General features: G+C 34.4%; 3 protein-coding genes across 7 annotated transcripts; 1 reads left to right on the forward strand and 2 right to left on the reverse strand.

Moving 5' to 3' along the window:
* Positions 1-710: 710 nt before the first annotated feature.
* Positions 711-3,103, reverse strand: LOC114712510 (uncharacterized). The gene is made up of 10 exons (XM_028897056.1): positions 2,957-3,103; positions 2,598-2,871; positions 2,407-2,503; positions 2,181-2,308; positions 2,017-2,101; positions 1,781-1,916; positions 1,547-1,704; positions 1,346-1,466; positions 1,075-1,248; positions 711-971 (listed from the first exon to the last, which is right to left on the reverse strand). The coding sequence occupies exons 1-10, from the start codon at positions 3,101-3,103 to the stop codon at positions 711-713; spliced, it is 1,581 nt and encodes a 526-aa protein (XP_028752889.1).
* Positions 3,104-10,359: 7,256 nt separating this feature from the next.
* On the reverse strand, positions 10,360-14,513 carry LOC114712516 (diphthine methyltransferase). 5 transcript variants are annotated; one of them, XM_028897066.1, is made up of 4 exons: positions 13,509-13,863; positions 12,678-13,032; positions 11,131-11,832; positions 10,360-10,430 (listed from the first exon to the last, which is right to left on the reverse strand). In XM_028897066.1, exons 2-4 carry the CDS (start codon positions 12,997-12,999, stop codon positions 10,420-10,422), a joined length of 1,035 nt encoding a protein of 344 aa, XP_028752899.1. In that variant the 5' UTR covers positions 13,000-13,032; positions 13,509-13,863; the 3' UTR covers positions 10,360-10,419. The 5 variants fall into 5 exon arrangements, with proteins under 5 accessions (XP_028752899.1, XP_028752898.1, XP_028752897.1 ...); XM_028897065.1 differs by lacking the exons at positions 10,360-10,430; positions 13,509-13,863 and adding an exon at positions 14,336-14,513 and having other exon boundaries at positions 10,846-11,832; XM_028897064.1 differs by lacking the exon at positions 10,360-10,430 and having other exon boundaries at positions 10,846-11,832; positions 13,711-13,863.
* Positions 14,514-16,588: 2,075 nt separating this feature from the next.
* Positions 16,589-19,319, forward strand: LOC114712511 (transmembrane emp24 domain-containing protein p24beta2-like). Its single transcript, XM_028897057.1, has 4 exons — positions 16,589-16,840; positions 17,842-18,028; positions 18,624-18,731; positions 19,134-19,319. The coding sequence occupies exons 1-4, from the start codon at positions 16,589-16,591 to the stop codon at positions 19,265-19,267; spliced, it is 681 nt and encodes a 226-aa protein (XP_028752890.1). The 3' UTR covers positions 19,268-19,319.
* The last annotated feature ends 657 nt before the right edge of the window (positions 19,320-19,976 follow it).

Consider the following 19,976-nt stretch of genomic DNA (forward strand, 5'->3'; position numbering starts at 1 on the left):
CATTTTCGAATATATATATGTGTTACTGTTAAAGTATATTGGTCAATAGTGTTGGTGACAACATGTATTAAGTATGTTATTACATATAACACTCATATACCCAATACATATTTACCAATCGGAAATCTAAGCAAGAGGAAATAATGTTTATAGTTATCCAAACGAAAACCAAAGGGACATTACAACAAATGCAACTTTTGTTTACATTCTTTCATGGATAAAATGAATTTCATTGAACATGACAATCACAGGAGAGTTCATATGTTACTTATAATCATTCTTGAATTGTTAAAATTTGAACACGGGCTTGCTTCTTTGTTCTAAAAAAAAATGATTAATTCTAATTCACATGAATTAGAAGACCTTGGTGTATTATTTCTTTATCAGACTGAATATTTCTTTATAAATCATAGTATCTTATTTCAAACTAAATTTATGAGTTTGATGGTTTAATAAAGGCAGAAACCGGATTAAATTCTAAGACAAACACAAACTACTTTCATTAAAAAGAGACATTACATTGACAAAGACTCACAGGCATACAAAGCGCACACACACGCTTAAAACGAAGCTCCATCCTAAACATAACAAACACTAAATGGAATCTGGAAACACAGAAAACAGCGACACACAAGTTAAACAGCTACAAAGCATAAATGACACGACAACAGTACATAACCACCATTGACAACAGACTCATTTTTACTAAATTATTTCTCTATCTTGATAGCTTTCAGACGTCTCTCTTGAGGAGCTGGAGATGCTTCATCCATATGGTTCACTGCGTTGTTCTTCACATTGCCTCTTCTTTTTGCTTTAACAGGAGGATGTGGAGCATGGTTGACCAGATCTGATAGTTTCATATCATCTTTAGCATTACAGTCCGAAACAAACTCTGTCTGTGCAGTTGGAGGAACTGTTTCATCAGCTTTGACATGTTCCTCACCTTCTCCATTGTCAACCTGAGAACCCTAAATCAAATATAGACCACAACTATCATGAGTCCAAATCTGTTTATTTAATTTAATAAGTAAAAAACAGTAAATTAGGAAGAATCTTTTAAAGAATAAAAACCTCAGTTGATGCTTGAGTGAACTGATCCATCAAATCTTCACATAATTGATATTGCAAAACACTAATGCTAGAACCTGGGTGGCGTTTGTTATACTCATTGAGTTTCATAATGAGCAACAAATTCTTCCCAACAGGATTGTCCAAGTTCTTTGGGAAATCAACTTCCTCAGGATCCTATGTAGGCAAATGTTACACATGAAGTAATATTAATCTAATACAGACTTATTCATTTACAAATACGACTTGTGAGAATTTGGAATAATTTTTATACCTTCTCTAGCATCTGCATCAATTCAGTGGCTGTATTTTTAATCAAATCAACAGCAAGTTTATCCCAGAAAATGACAGAAGTACTTCCTGTGTGATCCTTGACAGTGTAGTGGACTTTCATCCTAAAGCACAACTTAATAATTAGTATACTAACAATTCTAAAATCATATACAGCATATAATAAGGTGATTAGTAATAATACTTTGGTTCTATTGAATCTGGCGTCTTGCGACATGATGGACATATGGAAGTTTCATTCTCTAATCGGGGCTTTGTGCCACATTTTGAACAACCATCATAAACCCAATCATATCTTGTCTCTAACTTCTGAATGATACAGTTAATAACAAAATTTTCTCCCTGCCATCACACAGAGTTAAGGTAAATGAACTTAGCATTTGTAGTTATTTTTATACATACAATAAACAACACTAACCATTGGTTGATCTTTTATCTGTGAGATAGTGATCTTGTTTTGATTTCGTGCCATTCCAGAACATGACTGCTGGCTCAATTGAGAAGGCGCGGTTTGACTGAGAAATGAGAGAGCTGGTGAGCCATTATCTTTTCCACTACATTAAAATGAATATAATTAATTAACTAAAGAAATGAAAGCAATACAGAATTAAATTAAATTTATATAATTTCATTTTTTTCCTTATATCCACAAACCTATCAATAAGTTGTTGTACTTCCTTAATAGGTGGATTGAAAAACACCCTTGTAGCATTAAAAGAGTTGCAAACTTGTGGTTTTCCTACATATTAACAGTGTATCAGAAAAAATAGTAAGTGACATGGAACATCGAACCCAGAAAATTTTAATGGGCATGTTACCATCATCTGAAAATCCAATCCTGGCCATATTCAATAACAACACAGCTGGTGTTTGTGTATTTTGTAAGTGAGACATAAATGCATCATTGGCAGCTTCATCAAATAATGTACATTCGACATCACTTCCCCTGCAAGTTTCAAATAAAAGATCAAAATCTGTTACTATACTGAGATTAACAAAAATAAAGCAAAGCAAAAACAGTAAACATTGTAGGGGCCTATATACTCTATATCAGTTAAGACCATCCGCAATTTGTTCTTGGTTTCATTGTCGCGACGATATTCTTGAAGTGTGCCCATTGACTTCACAAATGCCAGAACATCTACAATTCAAGGCAATATAATGAAATAGAAGAAGAATAATAACACTTCATGTAATAGTAAAGCATATAAAATATTTCAAAGCACGTGACTTACCTATCAAGTAATCAATAACATGGCTCTGATCAAGCTTCACGATATCAGCAAGTGGGAAGAATGAATAAGAATAACTTGGCAGACTGGCAAGTTTCCCAGCAACACGGGTTCTTGGAGTTAAGGTAATCTTGAAAGGATGAGTGGTTGCTCTATATTGGTTAACATTTGGAGAGACTTCAAAATTGGCAAAGAAGTAAGTCTGTCCTTCAATAATACCATGCCGAAACTTGTCATGCAAGCTCTTGTTCAAAACACTTGCTTGTATTTTATCCCCCTGCACATAAACATAGTAGTTCGATTAATCATTATTGCATAAAAGAAATGAACATAACTCAGATTGGGACTAAGAAAAAAGATACCTCTTCATCCAATAGAACCATTGACACACAAAAAATATCTGAAGGGGCTGCCTTATGAAAGACATTCCATTTTCTGAAAACTCTTGCCACTATGTGCCACCTATCGGTTGTATCATTCAAATCTTTCAGCAATGATATACGTGACATAGTGAATTTCAGAGTAAGCAACAATGTAGAGAATAGAAGCCTTAGGCTACAAACTTTGTGATCAGAGACAGATACTTGAACGGTGGAAAAATATGAAGGAACTAATCAGTTTTTATACTGAAGGATGACATGACTTATTCCTAATGAAATATGTTACTGGACTTAACATTCAAGAGACAAGTTAGACTTCAAATGATAAACATGAAATTCTGTGGTGGGAAACATGAATGATGAAGAAGAAATTATGTGGCGGGAAACATCTATAATGAAATATGAATGATAAAGATGAAATTCTGTGGCGGGAAACATCTATGATGAGGGCGGAAGATATTACTGGATAGTGTTCAAATGACTTCTCTACTATTCTAAGCTACCTATCCTGTCCAGATTTGAAAACACGGAGATATACATATTCTAAGGTAGCTCACAAGTTTGTTTTCAAAGCACAGAGTTAGGTTTCAGTGCACAATAAATGAAGGTATGAGTGAAACGAATGACACAAAGCACATACAATGTTGACAATTGCCAGCAAAGATATCTTCTCCATACCCATCACGACCTGCAACTTGATTTCATACGCCATACCTATATATTAAGGCAGTAGCTGTATCTTGCAGATAAAGTATAAATGATCTGATATTGATAAAATCTGATAGCCTATGGGTGGAACCTGTACACCATTTGCGTTTTCATAAACTTTTGTCAATTCATTCAATAGGAATAGATTCTATTTCAATGAAGATTTTGTACTGAATACCTTGTTAGAACATAAGTATGGACAGAGACTGTAGTAATGTTGTGAAGTCGATAGAGTCAGCTACTGGGTAAGCTATGAACATCATTCAAGATAGAAAAAAAGGCCGACTTGTGCATAATTAATTAATGATAAAGTAAGAAATGTTGTTTAAAGCAGAATGACAAGAATAATAACCAGTTCCAGTGCAAGGCGTTAGGAAGATATCCACTTCATGAAATTGGAATAAGCAAATTGGAATATATAATGCAGCCACAATTTGCTATGAATCATAAAAGGAATGAAAAAATGAAATAAGGAATAGATGTATAATAACTCGACTTAAAAAGGTAAGCCATAATGTAAAACACAGCTGATAGGAAAGTACCAACATTTGGTTAAACAGAGAGCATATCAACGGTACAGGCATAGTGAAACACAGATACATAAGTAAGGCAAACTGTTTGTAAGAGAGATATGGAACTTGTACAATAACTGGACTAACCTAAACACTTGTAAAATCATTCTACATGACTAAATTCAACTACAAATGATGGGCAGAAGATCTGGACAGGATAAGTAATCATTATGTCAAGTCGATAAAGTTAAGTATTAACTAAGCTATGAACATTTTCAACCAAAATAGAAAAAATTGACAACTTCTATATAATTAATAATAATAATAAAGAAAAAAATGTTCTTTAAAGCAGAGTGAGAAGAATCGACATCCTTTGTAGCATAGGTTTCTTTGCTAATTGCAAAGCCAACCAGCCACAATTCATTGATACAGAAGATAACCATAGCAAGCCTATAGAAACAGGAGAGTTACATGGGAATAGTAATGTAATGAACATAATAATAAAAAATATGAACACATTAGGAGTATGCAAGATCGAAACTGACATCAAGTAGAAGATATGCATATCTACACATTTCTAGCAAGACGGCGCACAGAAGTAGATATGCATATCTTCTTGCCTATAGAAACAGGAGAGTTACATGGTTCAAAACGGCGCACTGTAGTGTTTCAGATCTACCACATATCAGTTTAAAACTGACATCAAGTAGAAGATATGCATATCTACTTCTGTCAAGCAAAAAAAAGGCATAGAAGCTTGTAGCAAGCGTAGTCCTTCCTCTGTATATGTCACTTACTCCATCCTCATCATCATATCTTGAATGCCCATATAACACAAGAATAAATATAGTAACTGGACTTAAATAAACACTTGTAAAATCATTATACATGACTAAATTCAAATACAGATGATGGGCAGAAGCTCTGGACAGCACAAGTAATCATTATGTCAAGTCAATAGAGTCAGCTATTAAATAAGCTATGAACATCAATGACATTAGAAAAAATTGCCAACTTCTATATAATTAATAATAAAGAAGAAAATGTTGTTAAAAACAGAGTGACAAGAATGGGCATACAAGAATACTGATGAAGTAAAATGAACAGGATTAAATTGAAAGAAGAATTGCAAAGGAACCGAGAAATTGAATAAGAAACACTGCTAAACAGTGGTAAAATCATTGTATAGGAGACAATTCAAATACATTGCAAATAATGGGCAGAAGATGTGGACAGAATGAAAATAGGATCCTTTGTACCATAGGATGTCCTAATTGTAAAGCCAACCGGCCACAATTCACTGATACAAAAGATAACCATAGCAAGCTTATAGGAACAGGAGAGTTACATGGGAGTGGTAATGTAATGAACATAGTAATAAAAAATATGAAGACATTAGGAATAAGTCATGTTCGTGAAGTGAGTGGACAGGGATGGCGCACTGTAGTGTTTCAGCTCTATCACATATCAGTTTTAAATAGACATGAAGTAGAACATATCCATATGTACTTGTGTGATACAAAAGATAACCATAGCAAGCTTATAGGAACAGGAGAGTTACATGGGAGTGGTAATGTAATGAACATAGTAATAAAAAATATGAAGACATTAGGAATAAGTCATGTTCGTGAAGTGAGTGGACAGGGATGGCGCACTGTAGTGTTTCAGCTCTATCACATATCAGTTTTAAATAGACATGAAGTAGAACATATCCATATGTACTTGTGTGAAATAAAAAAAGGCATAGAAGCTTGTAGCAAGCGTAGTCTTATTAGGATAAAGGATACAATGCAGTCACAGTTTGGATAAAGGTATATAATGCAGTCATATGACTATTCATTTCATATGGCAAGCAGACAATAGGGATATACACAAGTAACAAATAAGAATTGCAAAGGAATTGAGAACTGAAACAGGGAACGCTGGTAAACAGTGGTAAAATCATTGCACATGATTAAATTCAAATACATTGCAGAAGATAGGCAGAAGATGTGGACGAATGGCTAATCATCTTGTCAACTCATTATAATCAACTATTGAGTAACATATTGGGATAAGGCAAATTGAGTAACAGGACGCGTCGCTGTAGTGTTTCAGCTCTGCGACGTATCAGTTTTATGACATGAAGTAGAAGATATGCATATGTACTTGTGTGAAACAAAAAAAGGCATCGAAACTTGTGGCAAGTTATAATTAAAATAGTTTCACACAGTGAGCTAATTATGATGATCATCACAACCCAATACTAGTAGCATACGTCACATCATTAACATAAATGCAACACAGAAAGTGGTAACTTATACGAAGCCGCAGAAACCATGACGCAGAACAGAATATATATAAGTTCTTCTATATATGTCTCTCACGCTATCCTCATTCACATATCTAGAACGCTTATATAAACCGAGAATAGATATTGAGATAAGTTTGTCAAAATGCCTCCTTACGAAGGATTTTCAGAAATTGTGTTTTACGCTCTGCTCAGGACATGGAAAATCTATGGAGTTAGATTTGTTCGTGTAACATGCGGCCCTCTAGAAATATCAGCACACCTTAACTTAACTTCATACCGTATTGTCTTGAAGGCTTCAGAGGCAGGAATCATAGAGGCCGGCACTGCAGAATGGTTTCACCATCGGTATATACCGTTCCGATGCATTTACGGGCTCATTCACAACGAAGGTATACACGACATTGAATGGGATATCTCAGAATGCTACAACCTGGAGAACATCAGCTTCTTCTTGCATACGATCCAGAAATACAAATCATCATTCCGTGTTAAGATACTAGTCAGTTCATCTCACCCTCTCTTGATTGAGGATGTGACTATGAACTCATACATGAAAGTCTTCCCAGTTGCTGGAAACAATCTTGCTCGATATTTCCTCAGCTTAATTGATACCCATAACAGAACTCAAGAAACAGAGGAGGAGGAAGCACCCATGGAAGAGATTGAAACAACAATATCATCGTCTGACTCCAATTTCACCGCAACAGAGGAAGGAATGTCGACTAAATTAATGGAAGGAGGAATAGATTGCTGCGAATATGGCTTACCTTCGGCAAATGAACTCGGCGAAGCGTTAGGGTTTGTAACTAATGGAGATTACGGGTTTTGAAGGATAAGCGACAAAGGGGAAGAGGGGAAAACGACGAAGGTTGCAAAATAATAGGTAATATATCATTTTAGGTAATATATTTAGAGTTAAGATAATAGGTCCCACAGTAGCCGGTGGCTTTCTATATAAAATAGTATAATTTTACATATATTGTAGGATGTCCATGGCATGGCACGCTGCTTAGGATATGAGTAAGTCATAGTTAATATTATGTAATGTTATGTTATTGTATGCATTTTAAAGTGTCTTTGTAATGTCTAATTGAACTGATTAATATTAATATTATTAAATTACTATTAGTATTATTTGATTATGTCTCTTTTTTACATCTTTTAATTTCTTTTAATTTCAATGAGTAATCAGAAGTTAGAATAATTTTTTGTAAAGCTCATGTTTGTCAACTATCAACTGCCCATCAGTAATGCACTTGTAAATGTAACTTGCAATGTAACTTGCAGACATTCAAATCATTAATAAATTACTATTAGTATTATTTGACTATGTCTCTTTTTTACATCTTTTAATTTCAATGAGTAATCAGAAGTTAGAATAATTTTTTGGTCATGGTACTATTTTTAGTCTATTCCAAATATATTCTAAAGCTCGTGTTTGTCAACTGCCCATCAGTAATGCACTTGTAAATGTAACTTACAAACATTCTAATCATTAATAAAAGTTCATGATAATTTTTTAAAAAAAGGATAAAAATAGGTTATTATAGGGCTTCAACAAAGTTAAGGAAATAATATTACAAACTTCATTAATGATAATATCATTAGCCATGATGATTTTAAATCCTAACTATTTCAGCATCGGTCTTCCAGAAGACAAAAGATAGTAGCCTTCTTCAACAATACCAGCCACCTCAGGATTAAAGAAGACTCTTGTAGCTTCACCAAAAGAGGTTAGATGTGGCCCCCCTATATAAAAAAATGACAATGCTTAGAAAGAGAACTAACAAATAAACAAAAATACATTCATACTACTTTCATGATATATTCTTACCGGGTTGAAAAAAACTGGTACCTATAACATGTTGTATTGCCACAAACACATGTTCAGTGTTAGTAATAGAGTTATATGATGTAATGGTGGTCTCAGCACACTCTCCATGCAAAGTACATATAACAATATTTCTGAAAGTAATTATTCATTAGTTAATATTATTGAGAAATCAGTATCTATGAATTGATACTAATAATTGATTTGACAATAAATGAAAAACATATTATATAAAATATAATATAACATATACCCTCCTTCTTCCTCAAAGTGTTTCTGCTCAAGTATCAGCGTAACTTCTTTACAATACACACCATTTACTTTAGCAATTGTTGGGCTCAAAAGCTCACGAAGATAACCACAAGCATCTAATAACAGATTAGAAAACCAAATAATAGATTAGAAAAACATATAACATATTAGCAAAAAAAAAATCCATGAAGACCACGTCAAACATTTTCAACGAAGCACATGTAAAGAATTTTGCATCCAACATTTTCACCTACCCAGCATACCCCAATCATGATAATAACCATATGATAAGCAATCAACTCCCCTAAGGAATAAAGACACTTGAGGAAGAAGTTCTGCTGCATCTAAAACCACCGTCCCTTCCTGTAAATAAATATGGTAACTACTATGAACACCAAGTCCATCAGGCCTCACAGTTAAACCAGAGATCCTATATGACTGGCCTTGAACTAATCGACCACAGAGACTGTCAAGCACCGTATCATCTTCTATAACAGCTAATACATGGGTACCCTGAAAGATTCATGAATGATTCACCAATAAGTAAACCGTAATGAAACCAAACCATAGACTAATAGAAACATTTTGTATCATAAGCCAAAATGACGAACCAGTTCATCAAAGACCAACAGATCAACAGAAACCAAAAACCTGAAACTTCTTGTAAAACCACGTCTCCAAACCTTCTTCTCCCTGAATATAACCCTCTCAACCTTCACCAAAATACATCCTTCACATCTGCCATAATACAAATCTACCAAAGCAACTGGATCTCCTACCAATGTGGACATGATTTTTGTCAACCGAAGATTGAGAGAGGAGATGACAAGAATATGGGAAAAGTGGAGGTAATGGGAATAAGCTACCTATTTATGCCCGTGGCCTCATGAAAAAGGAGGGAACATTATTTGAATTTCAAGTTGAAGCTGCATCTGTATCGTTCAAGGAGGGAAAATGTGAATGAAATGCATGACATTGTGAAATAGTGTGTTTGTTGGAGGGAAGATTTGGAAAACAGGCGTGCACGCAGCCCAAGACAGTGCAAACGGCTTATGAACAGTGTTTCGGTGGAAGAGTATTTTATTGTAGATTGATTATGCTTATATGCTGCTTGAGTTTAAGGACAGTTGGGGTGCGTAAATGTTGAAATATTAGTATATTATATTGCCCCCGGTTTTTAATATAAGAGCTAATTGACTAATTTAAGTAGATTAAAGACATTAGTTAAGTTAGTTATTTATGATAAAAAGGTGTTGTCTTTCTTAAAATATCTTTATTAATCACGTGTATTAGTTATAATTACCATTATTACAAGGATTATTTTGAAAAAATAGATAAATATGAGAAACAAAGTGAATCAGGATTTTATATTTAGGATCAAAATAAAATTCAAACTAGCTCTTATGTAGTACATATCAAATCACATATCAAATCAAAATATAATAAAATGCATAAAACTCGGATCAAATGATTTCTTCTTTTAGCCTGTTCAACGCCTAGATGAAGGTAAAAAATGCCATTGAGTCACTCTAAATATTAACTTTCTTCACTTCTCATCTCAACAAATGTTTTTTTTTTTTTTTTTGGAATAAAAGGGCGCAAGAAATCGCGTAGAGACTAACTAGCTAAGCGTGCGAGTGAAATATTGAGAGTGGCTCTATAATTTGCAGCAGAAATATTTATGATGACAGCTCCAAGATCCATCAGATGACCTTAACAAGCAAAAGAATTAGCATTTGACTTCTCTTGACATGAGATCAAAAGTAATAATCCAATCATACATCAGGAGGTGGTGAATTTGTATGATCTGACTCTTGAGAGGATGATCTTGCGCTCGATCATTGATCAGCTACAAAGCTTCTGCAGGGTCCACAACAACTTTGTGATAACCAAGTTTTTTTAATGAATGGTCCCAATAGAATTTTAAGCTCTCCCAAAATGCCTAAAACGCAATGGTGTTAGGCAAGTATTCAACTTCTTTTTTTTCCTTTTTGAAAACCGCTTATCCAATTGCCGTGCTCATATCAAAGTTTGGGAGGGTTAAAATTCTGTTTATTAAACGAGATCCCTTTCTTTTTCTCTTACCAGCCAAACGAGATCATTTTTTTACCAACTATAGTTTTCAAACGAGATCCCCTTAATAATTAACATGGCAGGCTCAGTTGCTTAGATGACCACATCACAAATAGAATCAGAGGGATACATGGAGTCTCTGTAGGTATACAAGAGACTCATTTTACTGCTAGGAGCCTAAGACGACAACCTGCTATGGCCTATCCATGGGAAGTTGGAACAATGGACCCATTAGACAATGATCAATTTATAAAAACAAAAACAAAGCTTAAAATATGCAAACAATGGAGACGAGGCATTCACATAACTCAGTCATGTTTGAAAGGGAAAAAATCAGCTTCATCATTGACCTGGACAAAAAGATTATGCCCCATGAGGAAAAACAAAAAAAGGACATTTGGCACAATTAATATCAATGAAGATGCAAGTATTCCATTAATGGAAAACTAGGCTTATCTTTAGGCACTAACTTACAACACAAACTCACTTTTGGGCATCCATAACCGGACATGTTTGTCATAGAATGAGCACGTAGCCACAAGAGGTTTCTTCTTCCCGCCACTGTGGCTTGCTTCTCCTCTCTGCCAATCTGCTCCATATGCAAGTGAATCATGCTTCTTGTAAGTTTCCAAAACTTGAGCTTCCCCTCCTTTGATGGAAGTAATTGCAAACCCATTGTGCATACAGGCAGCCAAAACCAGGTCAGAGATGAAGGGGTGATGCTTCACCCTCCAAACTCCTCCACCTAAACAAAGTGAAGTCTCATTAATTGGCCTTGAAATGGATCTTAGGTCCCATACCCTCAAGGACTCATCATAGCTGCCGGTTAATAAGCTATGTGGGTCATGGGGACTCTTTGCAATGCAACAGACACCCATCTTATGGACTTTGGAGTTCTGAAACACCATTCTAGAAGGGCTATCACGTAAATCCCAACCGCTGAACTTACAGTCATCGGAGCCAGTGTATACCAGATTTGGTTGGTGAGTGTCGAAGGAGGTTGTCCATAGTTCAAAATCATGAGCCTTCCAGTTCTCTTGTATTTCCAGCCCGGATTCTGAGAGGGAAACAATAGATACAGAGCCATCAGAAAGCCCCACTGTGATTAATGTAGCTGAAGGGTTCCAGTCCAGGTACAGGCACATTGAATTGCTGATTTTTTCACTGGTCACTTCTTTTAGAGAAGCCCCTGCCACAGAGCCAATAGAAAATAATATTACCAAGAAAATAAAATGCCTCAGCCAAGTATCCTATTGAAGTTCAGTACGTCAACAAAACTGCGAGGTTTTCAACCAATCTTAGATGCCGCAACTTAACATATATGTGTGCGCACACATACAAGAGACTACAAAATGCAGAGGATTACACTAATAGTTTTAACTAACAAAGGATATCATTTAACTAGTTAAGCTAGAAAAGTTATGCTAGACTGATTAGTGATTTATGCTAATTTTGTTAGCAACAGAACCCATGGGCCATGGTATTGAGCATAGTTGTATACATGTACAGCAAGTTGTCATAATGATATCATTTATCTGAAAGTTATTTGGTGATATTATATTACATTTTCACAAAACTATCTATTCCTCCCAAAATTGTTCAACAAGACAACCTGCCACCCTGAAAAAAAAGTGCAGCTAGAGAAACAAAAGCAGGTAACTGTGGACTTGTAAGCCAAACAATAGATAGAAGCGGCAATGAAATATTCTAATACCATTGTGAAACGTTCCCAATAGAATTGGTCAAATAATAAAATAGAAGCATTTGAAATTCCTGGAAAAAGCCAAGAATAGGAATCAAACTTCTCAAGGAAGCTTTTGAGACTACTTGTGCAGACTATCCGTACCCATGCATATCAAGCTTGAAATTTTTGTACTTCTAAAATGGTTTATAAGTTGAAAAGTTATGAACTCGACAATATTGTATTCTTCAATCAAGAAAAGTAATTTATTTCACATTTCTTGTTTTCCCCCCAACAGAAAAGGCACAAAAAGCATGGTGGAAATGACAACAAAATAAAGATTTAATGCATACCTTTAGCATCACTACAGCAACCCTCCAGCTTTTGAATTCTCAAGTACCCATCAGCATCCGCTTGCCCCAGAAAATAATTAGCATGCACTCCTGGCGGATTCCACTTTATGTCAAATATCCCAGAAGTCTCCACACAATAAACCAAGTCGAGGGAGCTTAACTCAGCATCAACATTAAAGAGTGAAATGCTTCCACATCGACTTGGTTGATCGCCTTCTTTCAGTGTATATGTAGAGGCTGCTAAAACATGGTGGTATGAGTTGTGTGGACAGAACTCCACAGCATCAGCATTGCCATCTAAATAGCAATGTGCTACATCCATACTGATGCGAGTGCCAACCAAGTTTTAAAGCAACTTCATGCCACAAGACAGAGAAGAAGAAAAGAAGAAGTAATATTAGGGAATGTTATCCAATAGCCACCAAACAAGCTTGAAAGAAATGCATAAGACACTCAATTCAGCAGAAAACATCGATGAAATAAGCAAGAAAATAACAAGAACAATGTGTGAGTATGCAAAGGCACCAATTCCACCTCTTTTCCGAGTTAATTATTGATAAATCAACCTGAGCACCATAGGACAAGAAATCTCCTCTCATATTATCATAAGCTAATTAACTTCGTTGGAAAACTATATACAGTTCCACACACACACACCAATATTCTCACCTTACACATATCAGCATGCTATGTACATTTCGAATTTAATCATTGTCAGCCACAAGTATCATGTTTCACAGGAGTAAAAGAAATGGTTTGAAAACAACACAAATACAAAGATTTTTCAGATTATTTACGGGAATCAGATGAAGACAAGTTTCAACTACATACTTTTATCCAATAATCACTCATCAAATTGGAATATTGGATCACGGGTACACTTAAAGAAATTCAAGTGCGGAAATGATAACGGAGATCGTCATTCATTCAAAAACTACGTGCAAAAAAATCCAAACTGAATTAGAATAGCTGAATAAGACCCTCGCAAAGACTCGTAGGCAACTGGCGGCCAACAAGCTGAACTTAGACGAACCACAAAGGTAGCTTGTATGAGAGCTTAAAGTAGCTCTATAGGGAAACGGGTTTCCGGATTTTGATGCAAAGAGGGAAAGTTCTGAAACATCCCCAGTGAAAACTCACAAGCAGTAGAGAGATAGAGAGAGAGAAGCTAAGCTGCAAGAAGTGTAGGCATGAGAGGTAATCACTGTCTGCAGAAGAGGAATGGCGGGACAGTAGAAGAAAAGGCACAAGAAGCGACTCAGGGGGAGAAGGCCCGATATGATCCGGATCCGGAAAGAGAGTGGATCGGATCTGGATCCCTTGTTTCGTGCTGATGTGGCGTACGTTTGAAGCCACATCATCACCACATCCTTGGATAATTAATCCTCACTATTCATTCCTATTTCCTAAACCTACTCACCTGCATTTTCCTTGGGCATTCTATGACAATTTCAGTTTTCAGGGAGCTTTGGCGCGAAAATTTTCTCTCACCCTATTTCAGTCTCAACGCCTCATCGGACGGACTTGTTTACCAATTTTCTCTTCTATCTGGTAAGCGCAACAAATCATAGTGCAAATTATAGAGCTAGAACACCATTCGAATTACATATCAGAAGAGCGAAGACGAGACTGAAGAACAAAGAGCAGAGAAGACAAACCGTAGATAGAGAGAAGACCAAGATATAGGAGGGGAAAACGGCGATAACGTGAAGAGAGAGATGACAGCAACTAGAGAGACCAACCTTCCGTCGCCGGATTCGCCTGCGTAGAGGCAGATGATCCATATGCCTCTGGTTTGAAGCATTGGACGATGTGTTTGGATTAATGGCATCAAAAATAACTTTTAGTTCATGTTAATTTAGTATTATATTTCAATAAGAGTTTATAAAAAATCAACTTGACAAGGAAATAAATTTTATTGAATAGTAATATTGTTTTATATTACATGTTTTTATGCGATGTTAGAACATGATTAAAATTAAAATTATAAAATAAAAATATTTGCTATTAAGAAAATTTTAAAAATACAAAACTTTGTACAATTTGATCTTTGATTAGATTAGAATTCATTTAAATTGAAATTTTTTAACTAAATAATATTATATAACTAATTGGATCATAAGCTTTGTACAATTTAATTTGCTCTTGAATTGAGTCACAAACACAATTTATAAGTCATTGTTCTAAGTTTAAACAAAAAAGTGATTTTCGAGGTGAGCTTGGGTTACCTTTCTTTGAGATTGCAGGGCAAGCTAGGAAGAACTAGCGAAGCATCAGAGCAAAGCAAGTTATAACACAACAGACCAGATCGAACAACACTATAATTTCAAGCCAACCTTGCTATTTGCTCCCTACGTGCACTACATTAGCCAGAGAAAGGGGGAGACAACACTTATTCAACCGGATAAAAGGGAATGACCAACGAGTCAATCAAAGAAAGGGAGAAGAGGCAATGCTGAAGGGAAAATTTGGAGATGCTTAGGAGAACTAGCATAACGGAGAAGAGTGACGAAGAAAAGAGAGAAGGGTGAATATGGTACGTAAAAATTTTGAATGAGCGTTAAATTTTCTTTAATGGGAAATAAGCTATCTAAATGCTCACCACGGTAAATTTCTGTGTTCTACGGCACCCAATTTTCAAAAAAAGTTCGATAGACAAAAAATCTACAGGCGTGTTTGAGATCACGTTTGGAGGCCCAAACGTGCATCCAAACCGGAGAAGTAACAGGTAGGTTGAAAAATGATGTTTGGATCCACATTTTGTGCATCTCACTTCTGTCACTGAAACGAATTCATGTAATAATCTCAAAGGAGCTACTTGTACTTAATCTGACTTCTGTAAAAGTCAGATTAAAGAAAAGTTACTTCTGCCACTACTATTCCAAATACACCCTACATGAACAACTCAAAAACTCCAAATGAGCTTCAAACATGCGTTTTGCAAATTCCTAGGCACGTTTTTCTCTTAAATGGAGATCCAAACAGCTGCTGCATTTTGTTTTGCTGTTCATTTATTCAGCGGCTGGACCTACCTTGCAAATAGAAGTACATGATTATTGAAAATACATTTTAATTCAAATTATAGTATTAAGTTGTCATATTTTTTAAAAAAGAGAAAATTAACAATGAAAAATTTAAAAATCACTTCTAAAATTTTCATAATAAAAAACCATTGGCGAACTATTTTAAAACAGATGAGATGTGATAACAGTTATCGAAAATTGTGAATCTTCACATCGCACTCGCTAAGTTCTTCCTGTTTAATCCAGATTGATTTGGGAGCTGAGACAGGTTTCCAGAGAAAAGCGAAAAAAGGTAACATTTTCTCTGTTCGATTCTTGCATTGCATATCATGTTCATACTCGCCGAGAAAGATCAATTTTGAAATAAAAAATGAAATTATTTGAAGCCCCAAATTTAATTTCATGCTTTCGTAGTGTTGATGTTGATGAGTTTGTACCCTAAGCGGATTGTTTATCCTTAACTTCTTGGTAAATACCTTGTCTTTGTTGCATGCTTGCAGACGCACGTACACGCTCATATATATATATATATATCCACAATTCTTTCTTCTGGGAAACTATAATTTTGTTTCTTCAAAATGAACGATAATTTCTTATGAAATTGCATATTAATTACTATATCTACTTCTTAAGATAAGAGCTACTTAATTAATTTGGATATATTAAGAAAATTATTTAATTTAGTTATCTTAAACAAATACAAGTTAATTTTCCTAAAGTGCTCTTTGCAAACGTGACTATCCTTTGATGAAAACCACTTTAATATGTGTAATCAGTAGGATATTTAGAGAATGAATTATAAATTTGAAAGACAGGGTGAACTGACATATTTATGATCAAATCTAGTTCCTAATTAACTCTTATAAGTAGTATCAGGTTTTGATAGGTATGGCTTGTGTTTTTGATGTAGAAATGAAGGTGGGTTTGCGGAATTTGGGCATTGGTGTGGGACCAATATTGTTGTTAATAAGCAGCTTCATGTTGAGTCTGCAAGCAGTGGAAGGAATCAGATTTGTGATAAACAGGGAAGAGTGTTTCTCTCATAATGTGCAGTACGAGAGGGACACAGTTCATGTTTCTTTTGTTGTCATTAAGGTTGATGCATCTTGGCAATATACTGTTGAAGGTGTTGACATTGTGGTAACTATACTACTATATCCCGCTCTCTTGTATACTCTCAAAGACATCTTATGCACAATGTAACCAAGCTTTTTTATATGGGCATTATTTAGAATTTAAAACAATTTGTTGCAGATTCTGTATAGTTTATGTTAATTTTCTGCTTTATGAATTGTTTTGATGTGATTATATATGTCAAATCATTCTCCGAAGGTGGTTTCAGCATGTTTAAAAACCCGGGGGGGGGGGTTATAGATATGTTAGTAGGAAGTATAATCAATAGCTTTTAGTCATCAAAAGATATCAAGTGAGACCGGGAAGAACTTCAAGTGATTATAGAATTGGAATTCATAATAAATAATATTATCAATTGTCTTAAATGTAGAAGTTGGTTAAGGAGTTTTCTTTGGTTCCAAATATAAAAAATCAATCCACTTTATCTTATAAATTTATAATTATTTTCTAAACAATTCCATTGATTGCGCATTCTAAAAAGGGTTTCATCAATGGGGATTGTTTTCAATGTAAATGACTAAATGTGATATATTTGTTATAAATAACTAATTTAATTGATTTTCTTAATCTTTATAAATTAGTGGTTATTTTAGCTCCTAAATTTTGGACTGGAGGGAGTATATTCTGACCAAATAATTACTACCTCCAGTCTTTAATATAAATTTCGTTTGATTTTTACTTTGGTCCGAAATATAAAATCTCAATCCATCTTGTTTCTCATATTTATGCTTTTTTTAAGGTGATCCTTCTAATAATGGTAGTTCTAGCCAATACACTTAATTAGGAAGGATATTTTAGGAAAGACAATTTTATTTATTACAAGTAATTAACTTAATTTATTTTCTTAATCTTTTCAAATTAATCAACTAGCTCTTATATTAAGAACTAAAGGTAGTACTAATATAGATTTGGAAACTTAATCTTGTTTGTTAAAATGAAAAGAAAACAAATCAAAGAACACTTAATCATTGACTCACAAGCATTATTCCTTTGTTGATGGATCTTAGGTTATGGGGCCTTCGGGTGAAAAAGTTTACGAGCTCATGGACAAGACAAGTGAAAAGTTTGAGTTTGTGGCTACTAGTAAAGGCCTTCATCGTTTCTGTTTTACCAACAGGTCTCCCTATCATGAAACTATTGATTTTGATGTCTATATCAGCCACTTATCCCTCTATGATCAGCTTGTAAAAGACGGTAAGATAATTTAATTCGTTGCCTCTCATTAGTTTAAAAAAAGATTTCAGGTCTAACTTTTTCATATTCATATTTGGATTTATTGTGGCTTCTGAGTTTTCAATTTAATTTTGATGGGGAAAAAAATCTTTATCTTCCGTTTTGATTCATTACTGGCTGTCCATGCTGGTGTCATTTCACTTATAGCATAGTATTGCTAATGAAAATTAATCTGATCAGTAAGGATGTAACTTATACCTTACAAAAGCATATGACTAAATCTCACACTAATATGAGAATTTTGTTAGTAATTAATTTATAAATATCTCTATAGTACTTTTTGAATTATGAGACCTGGCTCTAACTTTTAATAAATCCCAATATCTAAGTCATCTAAAATTTATGTTTCCAAAACAAATTTGACATACAGATTAAACTAAAAGTCCACACATTGCATGAATCTAACTAAATAAAGTTTTTTCAATGGCTGTACAACTGAGTAATTAAACTGTCTAGCGTTTCAATTAATGAAACTTGATCACTTGAAAAAGGTTATTCTTTCACTGGTGGGAAGTCTTATGAAAAGTCTAATATGTTATCTCTACATGTAATGCAGAGCATTTCAATCCTATGTTGCAACAAATATCAAAATTAGAGGAAGCACTTTACAACATTCAGTTTGAACAACATTGGCTTGAGGCTCAAACTGAACGCCAAGCAATAGGTACACATATGCATCTCACAATAACTTGAAAATCTTATCATCAAGAAATCATCAATACATTTATACTATTTACAAGTTATGATCAGCACATGGTCATAAAATAGGATAAAGAACTTTTGGATTATTGTCTCTTCATTTCAGCTTGATTTTAAACTCAAACTGAAATCTGCTATATATTACATATGAACAGCACCGTGTTTGGTAGATTTTATGTATTGAATATTCATGAAAACTCCGCCCATATTTTATAACCAGTTTCAAAGCCGAATAAGGGAGGATAATTGAGTTAGGTTCTTGAGAGCTAATATAAAACTCTGTTGAATTTTTATGTCAAGGATCAACGAAGAATGTGTATGTACTGAATGAAATTATAAGAAGTTTAACAATTGCATGAAATGACAGTGAACGATGCATTGAGTAGCAGAGCGGTGCACAAAGCCATTTTTGAATCGGCAGTATTAATAGGCGGCAGCTTCCTTCAAGTCTTCCTCCTCCGTCGCCTTTTTGAGCAGAAGGGTGGTCCTCCTAGGGTTTAAACTCTAATTAAGAACCATATTGTGCAAATCAAGAAGCATCTATTAATGTTTATACTCTGATGATGGGTGAATTGTATGATGATTATATGTTGAGAGACAGAATTGAACCTCCCAAAACCACAAAACAAGCACTTAGAAACCCCTTTATGTATCAAAAACTTGGGTTCTTCCACTACAGAAAAGTAGTCATTCAATTACTTAAAATGTTTTTTGCCTCTTTTTTCTTTTTTTGGAAATTTTCATGGTACTAGAAGCATTTTCTTTTTTTTTTTTGTGCAATCTAAAAAGATGAATTGCACTGTACTTGATTTGAGAATAATATGACTTACGATATATTTTAGTTAGGGAAGAAAAGCTGCTGTAGCTATAGTATAGCTAGTTTTAAAGCATTTCTTGGTTGGGATTTCTAGTAAAGTGTACAACAATTCATATATATTGTTATAATTCAACATTGTTTGTTAATCTTTTAGACAAAGTATCTATATGCAATGGTTTTAAAAAACATATATGGAAGATTGTGTGTGTGTGTGTCTTAACTAGCTAGTAAAATATAAGTGGGTAGTCTTATAAAGAACTATGACAATTAGATGTAGTTGACATTCTACCTTCCTTTATAAAAACTAGATTGAAGCTTATAAATCCGCAGATGCTATATTTCCTAGGCTCAAAATGCATCTGACTGTAAAATAAGTTTTAAATACAGTTTGAA

This window comes from Neltuma alba, unplaced genomic scaffold, assembly GCF_004799145.2.
Source record: "Neltuma alba isolate B1F8T4 unplaced genomic scaffold, ASM479914v2 tig00011367_pilon, whole genome shotgun sequence".
NCBI classification, from domain to species: Eukaryota; Viridiplantae; Streptophyta; class Magnoliopsida; order Fabales; family Fabaceae; genus Neltuma; species Neltuma alba.